At 46.2% G+C, this 11,024-nt stretch overlaps 1 protein-coding gene across 1 annotated transcript; it reads left to right on the top strand.

Annotated features, from left to right (window-relative positions):
- The first annotated feature begins 5,382 nt into the window (after positions 1-5,382).
- LOC113888792 (olfactory receptor 2S2-like) lies at positions 5,383-6,353 on the top strand. The gene is given in 2 exon segments (XM_027535784.1): positions 5,383-5,551; positions 5,554-6,353. Coding segments are annotated over 2 exon segments (969 nt in total).
- The last annotated feature ends 4,671 nt before the right edge of the window (positions 6,354-11,024 follow it).

Here is an 11,024-nt window from a genome sequence, read left to right on the forward strand (position 1 = left end):
GAGGAAGGGATATGACCAAGTCACCAAGGGACAAGGGATGACTATAAACACTGCGAGGGCAGAAGGCCCTATTTGCCTCTGCTGTGTTCCCAGCACCAGCACATAGGAGGTGCTCAGTAATAATTTGCTGGATGTGTGGATGGATGAGCCATCGTACTCAGGCAATTCTTCACCGTTTTCGCCAGACTTCAGCAGGAGAATTCCTACCTTTAATGTTTACATGGATAAGATTTATGGTCAATGATTAACACAGATTAAACAACTACCCCTGTCTGTTTCATAAACTCCCTTAACAATCATCCTGATTTAAGCTGGAGGAGGGAAAATCAGCATTGCCTCTGGGGAGAGAGAGGGTCATGGCAGATGCTGGAGCTCCTGTCCTGGAGGCAGGGAGCACAGGTTCAGCAGGTGTCAATAGCTGAAGGCGCGATCTCTGATCTGGAGCCTTGCTGCTGGATGGATCAGCAGCCTTTTTCTCTGTGAGTCTCATCTGCACTACACAGAATCCCCTTTCTTCAGAAGGAAATTGAGTCTCAAAGGTCTAGTGACTTGGTCAACATCACACAGTTAGGCTGGTGATGAAGCTGTTATGCGATGATTTTTTTAAATTATTTTTTTATTGAAGGATAATTGCTTTCCAGAATTTTGTTGTTTTCTGTCAAACCTCAACATGAATTAGCTATAGGTATTCATATCAGTTCAGTTCAGTTCAGTCACTCAGTCGTGTCTGACTCTTTGCGACCCCATGAATCGCAGCATGCCAGGCCTCCCTGTCCATCACCAACTCCCGGAGTTCACTCAGACTCACGTCCATCAAGTCAGTGATGCCATCCAGCCATCTCATCCTCTGTCGTCCCCTTCTCCTCCTGCCCCCAATCCCTCCCAGCATCAGAGTCTTTTCCAATGAGTCAACTCTTCGCAGGAGGTGGCCAGAGTACTGGAGTTTCAGCTTTAGCATCATTCCTTCCAAAGAAATCCCAGGGCTGATCTCCTTCAGAATGGACTGGTTGGATCTTCTTGCAGTCCAAGGGACTCTCAAGAGTCTTCTCCAACACCACAGTTCAAAAGCATCAATTCTTCGGCACTCAGCCTTCTTCACAGTCCAACTCTCACATCCATACATGACCACTGGAAAAACCATAGCCTTGACTAGACTGACCTTTGTTGGCAAAGTAATGTCTCTGCTTTTCAATATGCTATCTAGGTTGGTCATAACTTTCCTTCCAAGGAGTAAGTGTCTTTTAATTTCATGGCTGCAGTCACCATCTGCAGTGATTTTGGAGCCCAAAAAAATAAAGTCTGCCACTGTTTCCACTGTTTCCCTATGTATTTCCCATGAAGTGATGGGACCAGATGCCATGATCTTCGTTTTCTGAATGTTGAGCTTTAAGCCAACTTTTTCACTCTCCACTTTCACTTTCATCAAGAGGCTCTTTAGTTCCTCTTCACTTTCTGCCATAAGGGTGGTGTCATCTGCATATCTGAGGTTATTGATATTTCTCCCAGCAGTCTTGATTCCAGCTTGTGTTTCTTCCAGTCCAGCGTTTCTCATGATGTACTCTGCATATCTCCTCCTTTTTGAACCTCCCTCCTATCACCTTCCCCATCCCATCCCTCTAGGTTGATACAGAGCTCCTGTTTGAGTTTCCTGAGTCATACAGCAAATTCCTGTTGGCCATCTATTTTACATATGGTTATGTAAGTTTCCATGTTACTCTTTCCATACATCTCACCCTCTCCTCCCGTTTCCCTATGTCCATAAGTCTATTCTCTATGTCTGTTTCTCCATTGCTGCTCTGTACATAAATTCTTCAGTACCATTTTTCTAGATTCCATATATATGTGTTAGAATACGATATTTATATTTCTTTCTGACTTCCTTCACTCTGTATAATAGGTTCAAGTTTCACCCACCTCATTAGGACTGACTCAAATGCATTCCTTTTTATGGCTGAGTAATATGTGCTTTGGAAGGACTGATGTTGAACCTGAAACTCCAGTACTTTGGCCACCTGATGCAAAGCGCTGTCTCATTTGAAAAGACCCTGATGCTGGGAAAGATTGAGGGCAGGAAGAGAAGGGGATGACAGAGCATGAGATGGTTGGATGGCATCACCCACTCAATGGACATGAGTTTGGGTAAAACTCCAGGAGTTGGTGATGGACAGGGAGGCTTGGTGTGCTGCAGTTCTTGGGGTCAAAAGATTCGGACACGACTGAGCGACTGAACTGAACTGAACTGAACTGAATTGAATATTCCTTTGTGTATATGTACCACAACTTCTTTATCCATTCATCTGTTGATGGACATCTAGGTTGCTTCCATGTTCTAGCTATTGTAAATACAGCTGCAATGATCAATGGGATACATATGTCTTTTTCAATTTTGGTTTCCTCAGGGTATATGCCTAGGAGTGGGATTGCTGGGTCATTTGGTGGTACTCTTCCTAGTTTTTTAAGGAATCTTCTTACCATTTTCCATAGTGGCTGTATCAATTTACATTCCCACCAACAGTGCAAGAGCATTCTCCACACCCTCTCCAGATTTGACGTTTGTAGACTTTTGATGACGGCCGTACTGACCGGTGTGGGATGGTATCTCGTTGTAGTTTTGATTTGCATTTCTTGAATAATGAGCAATGTTGAGCATCTTTTCATGTGTTTGTTAGCCATCTGTATGTCTTCTTTGGAGAAACGTCTGTTTAGTCTTTTTCCCACTTTTTGATTGTGTTGTTTGTTTTTCTGGTATTGAGTTGTATGAGTGGCTTGTATATTTTTGAAATTAATCTTTTATCAGTTGTTTCATTTGCTATTATTTTCTCACATTCTGAGGGTTGTCTTTTCACCTTGCTTATAGTTTCTGTTGCTGTGCAAAAGCTTCTAAGTTTAATCAGGTTGACTTGTCTACTTTTGTTCTTATTTCTGTTACTCTAGGAGGTGGGTCATAGAGGATCTTGCTTTGATTTATGTCATCGAGTGTTCTGCCTATGTTTTCCTCTAAGAGTTTTATACTTTCTGGTCTTATATTTAGATCTTTAATCCATTTTGAGTTTATCTTTGTGTATGGTGTTAGGAAGTGTTCTAATTTCATTCTTTTACATATAGCTGTCCAGTTTTCCCAGCACCAATTATTGAAGATGCTGTCTTTTCTTCATTGTATATTCTTGCCTCCTTTGTAAAAAATAAGGTACCCATAGGTGCATGGATTTATTTCTGGGCTTTCTATCTTGTTCAATTGGTCTATATTTCTGTTTTTGTGCCAGTACCATACTGTCTTGATGACCGTAGCTTTGTAGTATAATCTGAAGTCAAGAAGGTTGATTCCTCCTGCTCCATTCTTCTTCCTCAAGACTGCTTTGGCTATTTGGGGTCTTTTGTGTTTCCATATGGATTGTGAAATTCTTTGTTCTAGTTCTATGAAAAATTCCATTGGTAATTTGATAGGGATCGCACTGAATCTGTAGATTGCATTTGGTAGTATTGTAATTTTCACAATATTGATTCTTCCTGCCCAGGAACATGGAATATCTCTCCCTCTATTCGTGTCATCTTTGATTTCTTTCATCAGTGTCTTACAATTTCTGTGTACAGTTCTTTTGTCTCCTTAGGTAAGTTTATTCCTAGATATTTAATTCTTTTTCTTACAATGGTGAATGGGATTGATTCCTTAATTTCTCTTTCTGATTTTTTGTTGTTAGTATATAGAAATGCAAGTGATTTCTGTGTATTGATTTTATATCCTGAAACTTTGCTAAATTCACTGATAGGCTCTGGTAATTTTCTGATACTATCTTTAGGGTTTTCTATGTTAACAATGGGTTTTTGAATTCTGTGTTGACTATCTGTTGTGGGACTGCCATTGGCAGCACTTGCTGTATGAAACACAGGAGGGAGGTAGACAGAGAGAGTCTGCTCTCCAGTGTGGCAGAGGAGACAGATGTGCAGCATAGGAACAGGGAGGATGGCCAAGGGCTGTGGGAGGAAGAAGGGAGCAGGTAACTCTGCAGGGGGCAGGTGGGAGAGGAAGAGAGATGAACTGGGTTCTGAAGAGGAAGAGGAGATCCCCTAATGGGGAAGCAAGGAGGGACACACCTTCAAAAGGAAACTTCTTGAGCAAAGATGTAGCTCTGGGAATAGGCATGGTTTATTCAGAAAAGGGTAGGTCCATTGGCCTATATGAATGATAGATACAATCTAGCAGGAGAATTCAGGGATATAGCCAGCCCTGAAGGAGAGACCTGGCTCTAATGTTTTCACAGGACACTGGCCTCAAGTCATCTAGGTGTGAAGGGACAGAGGGAAGAGTAATTATGTCTTCTGAAAGGTTAAAATTCACCATCAGTTCCCATTCCTCCCTTAGAACAGGGATCACATGGACTACAAGACAGCTTTCCATCTAACACTTGACACTTGGCTCCCTCCAGACACTGGCATTTACCAAGGGGCTGAGACCAGCTCAGAAGAGACATGGAGGCTCCTGGGAAAAGAATGTGGCTGCCTCCCACCTTCCCTTTATAGAGCTGGTCAGTGACCCAGGACACTTCTGCCAGATTAGAACCTGCCTTTCCCTCCGGTGAAATATTATTTTCAATATCATTTATCCTAAAAATGGAGGCAAGAGGAGACTCACTTGGCCTTTAGGACAAGAGATTAAATGTTGTGACCAATGGCTCTATTGGGATACATACGTTCTTATATACTCTTTTAAAAATCAATGCATGGTCTCTGATCTTATGGAGAGACACCTGAATAAGGCTTGTACATCCTATGCAGTAGAAATGTTCAACCTTTATGCCCAAAGGAATGAGGTGACCATCACTCATCACCCATCTCACTTCCCAAGCTCATCCCACTTAATTTTAGAAAGAGGAGCAACACTTGTTACAAATGTGGCATCTTTTGGTCCACATAGTTTTCTTACTGCTATAGCCCAGCACCTAAACACCCTGCACAGGGTAGGCATTCAACAAATCCTCAGTGAGTGAATGAATCTGAAATCCTACTGGTGTCATTAGCCATGAGAAGTCATAACCTAGAAAACATGCTTCCTCTTAACACACAAGAACACTGCAAATTCAAAAGGAGCTCAAGAAAAAAGAATGTATTCTCTTGTCTCCCCTAGGTCAGCCTGGGGAGAAGAGAGAAGAGCCTAGATGATTAGAATGGACCCCATCTCCTGTAAGTTACACCAGAACTACAGAACTGAGAGGGCTGGCTTGCAGACCTGAAGTGCACTCTCATTATACCGATGGTGAAACTGAGTTCCAGAGGCGGGGCTGACATGCTCAAAGTCACACATCCACGTTGCTTGGCTCCCAGGCCCACTGGTGCTTAATCCAACACCTTCATGGTGCAGAGGGGAAAAGAGGGAGAATGAGATGGATGGAGAGTGAGACGAATGGGGCAAACCAGACGGTCGTAACAGAGTTTGTCCTACTGGGGCTACACGAACACCACAACCTAGAGATGGTCCTGTTTGTGCTCTGCCTGGGCATCTACTCTGTGAATGTGCTGGGGAACGCCCTCCTCATTGGGCTGAACATGCTGGACCCCGCCTGCACACCCCCATGTACTTCTTCCTCAGCAACCTCGCCCTCATGGACATCTCTGACACATCCTCCTTCGTGCCTCTCATGCTGGTCAACTTCCTGGAAACCCAAAGCACCATCTCCTTCCCTGGCTGTGCCCTGCAGATGTACCTGACCCTGGCGCTGGGCTCCACAGAGTGTGTGCTCCTGGCCATGATGGCGTGTGACCGGTACGTGGCCATCTGCCAGCCGCTTCGCTACTCAGAACTCATGAACTCGCAGACGTGCACGTGGATGGCGGCGCTGAGCTGGGGGGCAGACTTTGCCAACTCCCTTCTCCATTCCAATCTCACCTGGAGCCTTCCCTTCTGTGGTCAGAATATCATCAATCACTTCTTCTGTGAGATCTTGGTGGTGCTGAAACTAGCCTGTGGGGACATCTCTCTCAACACGCTGCTAACAGTGGTGTCTGCAGTTGTCTTGATGCTGGCCCCACTGCTGTTTATCTTCCTGTCCTACGTGTGCATCCTCACTGCCATCCTGAGGGTGCCCTCTGCTGCTGGCTGGCACAAAGCCTTCTCTACCTGCTCTGCCCACCTCACAGTGGTGGTGATTTTCTATGGAACTCTCTCCTTCATGTACTTCAAGCCCAAAGCCAAGGAACTCAACTTGGATAAGCTTATTGCATTGTTCTATGGGGTCGTGACCCCCTCGCTGAACCCCATCATCTACAGCCTAAGGAACGCAGAATTGAAAGCTGCCACCATAGCTCTGCTGAGGGGAGATCTCTCCAGGAAAATGTCTGGCTTTCCCGTTGTTCTCTAAGTCCATCAGGCAGGTGTGTGTGTGTGCTGAGTTGCTTTCAGTTCAATTCAGTCACTCAGTTCTGTCTGACTCTTTGTGACCCCATGAATTGCAGCATGCCAGGCCTCCCTGTACATCACCAACTCCTGGAGTTCACTCAAACTCACATCCATCGAGTCAGTGATGCCATCCAGCCATCTCATCCTCTGTTGTCCCCTTCTCCTCCTGACCCCAATCCCTCCTACCATCAGAGTCTTTTCCAATGAGTCAACTCTTCGCAGGAGGTGGCCAAAGTACTGGAGTTTCAGCTTTAGCATCATTCCTTCCAAAGAACACCCAGGACTGACCTCCTTTAGAATGGACTGTTTGGATCTCCCTGCAGTCCAAGGGACTCTCAAGAGCCTCCTCCAAGCCACAGTTCAAAAGCATCAATTCTTTGGCGCTCAGCTTTCTTCACAGTCCAACTTTCACATCCATAAGTGACTACTGGAAAAACCATAGCCTTCACTAGATGGCCCTTTGTTGGCAGAGCAATGTCCCTGCTTTTGAATATGCTATCTAGGTTGGTCATAACTTTCCTTCCAAAGAGTAAGCATCTTTTAATTTCATGGCTGCAATCACCATCTGCAGTGATTTTCGAGCCCAAAAAAATAAAGTCTGACACTATTTCCACTGTTTCCCCATCTATTCCCATGAAGTGATGGGACCAAATACCATGATCTTCATGTTCTGAATGTTGAGTTTTAAGCCAAATTTTTCACTCTCCTCTTTCACTTTCATCAAGAGGCTTTTTAGTTCCTCTTCACTTTCTGCCATAAGGATGGTGTCATCTGCATATCTGAGTTTATTGATATTTCTCCCAGAAATCTTGATTCCAGTTTGTGCTTCCTCCAGCCCAACGTTTCTCATAATGTACTCTACATATAAGTTAAATAAGCAGGGTGACAATATACACCCTTGACATACTCCTTTTCCTATTTGGAACCAGTCTGTTGTTCCATGTCCAGTTCTAACTGTTGCTTCCTGACCTGCATATAGGTTTCTGGAGAGGCAGGTCAGGTGGTCTGGGATTCCCATCTCTTTTAGAATTTTCCACAGTTTATTGTGATCCACACAGTCAAATCTTTGGCATAGTCAATAAAGCAGAAATAGACGTTTTTCTGGAACTCTCTTGCATTTTCAATGATCCAGCAGATGTTGCTTTCAGATCAGATCAGATCAGTTGCTCAGTCGTGTCCGACTCTTTGCGACCCCATGAATCGCAGCACGCCAGGCCTCCCTGTCCATCACTAACTCCCGGAGTTCATTCAGACTCACGTCCATCGAGTCAGTGATGCCATCCAACCATCTCATCCTCTGTCGTCCCCTTCTCCTCCTGCCCCCAATCCCTCCCAGCATCAGAGTCTTTTCCAATGAGTCAACTCTTTGCAGGAGGTGGCCAAAGTACTGGAGTTTCAGCTTTAGCATCATTCCTTCCAAAGAAATCCCAGGGCTGATCTCCTTCAGAATGGACTGGTTGGATCTCTTTGCAGTCCAAGGGACTCTCAAGAATCTTTTCCAACACCACAGTTCAAAAGCATCAATTCTTCAGCGCTCAGCCTTCTTCACAGTCCAACTCTCCCATCCATACATGACCACAGGAAAAACCATAGCCTTGACTAGACGAATCTTTGTTGGCAAAATAATGTGTCTGGTTCTCAATATGCTATCTAGTTTGGTCATAACTTTCCTTCCAAGGAGTAAGCATCTTTTAATTTCATGGCTGCAGTCACCATCTGCAGTGATTTTGGAGCTCAGAAAAATAAAGTCTGACACTGTTTCCAGTGTTTCCCCATCTATTTCCCATGAAGTGATGGGACCAGATGCCATGATCTTTGTTTTCTGAATGTTGAGCTTTAAGCGAACTTTTTCACTCTCCACTTTCACTTTCATCAAGAGGCTTTTTAGTTCCTCTTCACTTTCTGCCAACATAAAGTGTTGCTTTAGTCCTGTCCAAATCTTTGGGAATCTATGGACTCTAGTCCACCAGGTTTCTTTGTCCCTGGCATTCTCCAGGCAAGAATACACCAGAGGATCTTCCTGAGCCAGGTATCGAACCAGGATCTCTTATGTCTCCTGTATTGGCAGGGGGATTCTTTACCACAGGCACCACTTGGGGAACTAGTTATAGTGTGGTGTGACTCCATAACTGCAGAGGCTTAAAAACACAAAGGTTCTTTTTCTTGCTTATGCTGCAGGTCCATCAGAGATTGGATGGGGGATCTACTGCATCTTTATCATCCTGTGGGCCTCAAGATGACAAAGCATCTGCCATATGGCACACTGATGGTCAAATAGCAAAAGAAGAAGAGAAGATGACAGAGCCTGTGTGGATTCTTGCAGCTTCCACTCAGAAATGACCTCTTCCTTCCACTTTCACTTCATTGCCCAATGTGAGGTACAGGCCAGCGCTAACACCAAGGGTTGGGGATGCCCACCTACCCCACATCTGGAAGGAGGGGGAGGACTAAGGAATTCCTGAAGAGCCTGGTGACAATGTCACCACCCTACAGTCAACCCAGGAGCTACAAGAGATTTCTAGAGCTCCCATTCTCTGGCCAGCTGTGCCTCACTGGCTGCTTCCAGGTTAATCAACCCAGGAGGCACTGGTTAGCTGGCCTGTGTGACTCTGGACTGGAGTATCCAGCTAGGTTTCCACCAGCCCTCCAAGAGCTTCCTTTGCTCTCAGATTCTGGATTCAGGTTGAGCAGGAGAGATCTGGAAGAGATGGAAAGGCAGAGGCAAGGCCGCACTGAGGTGCTGGGGCCCTCACTTGCTGTCAGTGCAGCCCCTCGGGCTCCTGCCAGGCCACCTGCACCCGCTCTGAGGCCCGAGCAAAGGGGGCTCCAATGCAGAGAGTGCCACCTCCTCCTGGGGTCACGATGTCACTGAGTCCGAGGCAGTGAGGGCCAGACACAGGTTCCAGCGTGTCCTCCTGGGTGCTGGTCTGTCCCCACCTGCCCCTTCATGCCACCCGAGAGCAGCTTCAGACGCGACACCAAGTGCAGAGGCCGAGCGTGGCACAGGCTTCTCCTGCAGCTCCCACAAATGACAGCGCTGTTCTCCACAACAAAGCCTTACATCACTCACACTGGTCCTGCCTCTTTGGCCAGATCCTGGCTGTTTCGCCACTCAAGAATATATGTTTGCTCCCCATCATCAGAGCAGGAAGACCACATTCTTCAGCTGATTCTTCAAAACTCGAAAACCAGCCTATCCACTCTGTCAGCCCGATATTCCATTCACCTCTCATACAGTCGACCCATCGCTAGTGTCTATAAGGTTTGTTGTCTATAAGGTCTATCTTGGTTTGTTGCTCATGCTGTTCTCTGGGGAGACCTGGGACTTTTTTTCAAGGCAGCTTAGACACCATCTCTCTGATACAGCGTTTCCTGGCCCTTTAAAGGCGTTCTCTCCTTTGCGTCCCACAGCACTTTCCCTTGGTATCTATCCCTGTCTCCTTTGCATCCATGATATTTCACAACAATGTGGGAACTATGAGGGCAGGACTCTGTGGGGTCCTGTCTCCTCAGCTCACACAGAGCTTTCCCGATAGAGGGTTACTGAACTGAACTGTCACTCAGAAGCCATCACTTTTAAGTCCCCACATCCGCTGGGAACTGGATCCTGTACTGCTCCAGGCAGTCAGGGGCTTAGTCTAAACATGTGGATGGACACGAGTGGGGAGCAGCAGTGTCTTGTGGCCACGCCCTGCCTTCCAGGAAGTCACCAAGACAAGTCAGGAGACAGCAAGGAACCACCATTTGTGGAGCCAGGAGACCAGGGTTCCAGACCTGGTCCGGCTGCTCTCCCCGCAAGGTCTTCCTGCTGGCCCTTCCCCTCCAGGAACCCCAAAGGCACCTCACACTTAAACTACCCACAGCTGAACTCATCCCTCTGCCCCCAAAGGTCTGTCACCCTCTCAGGGAACAGCACCAGCACTCCCTAAGTCATCAAGCCAGACACCGGGCAGTCATCAGAGAGGTATATATCTGACACTCACCACCCCACACATCCAATCCATCACCACGGCCCAGAGCGTCCACCTCACAGCAGCTCCTGGTCAGTCCTCTCCTTCCTCTGATGCCACTATCACCTCTCTCTCTCAGATAGTGCAACAGCTGTGCCAGACTCTAACATCCACCCTCTGCACTAACTAAAAAAAAAAAGAAAAGAAAAAAAAAAAAACCTGTCTGAGAAAACAAAACAAAAAACAACACCAATCCAATATTACCACTCATTGCTTAAATCCCTCAAATGTCACCATTGATCATCTCTCCTAGGATAAAAGCCAGATCCCATCTACCTGCCCAACCTCATCACTGGCTGCTTATCTCCACCCCACTCCACCCACACACACATTCCAGACACAGTTCCCTCATGAATATCAGTCTTTCCTATGCTTCTGTCACCCCCTTGCTGTTGCCTCTCATGTCCAAACACCTCTGGACCTTTAGGTAACATATACTGGACACTTATCACACACCAGGCTAGGCACTATGCCAGAGTTCTGAGAGCTTTCCCGGCTGGGGATCAGATGGGGTGATGGAAATCACAGGTGAGGAATGCAATATGGACACTGGGGACCACAGAGACCAGTCCCCCAGCATCGTAGCATTATGACCACACATTCAATCCTCACTCAATGCCTCC

This window comes from Bos indicus x Bos taurus, unplaced genomic scaffold (assembly GCF_003369695.1).
Source record: "Bos indicus x Bos taurus breed Angus x Brahman F1 hybrid unplaced genomic scaffold, Bos_hybrid_MaternalHap_v2.0 tig00001978_arrow_arrow_obj, whole genome shotgun sequence".
NCBI lineage: Eukaryota > Metazoa > Chordata > Mammalia > Artiodactyla > Bovidae > Bos > Bos indicus x Bos taurus.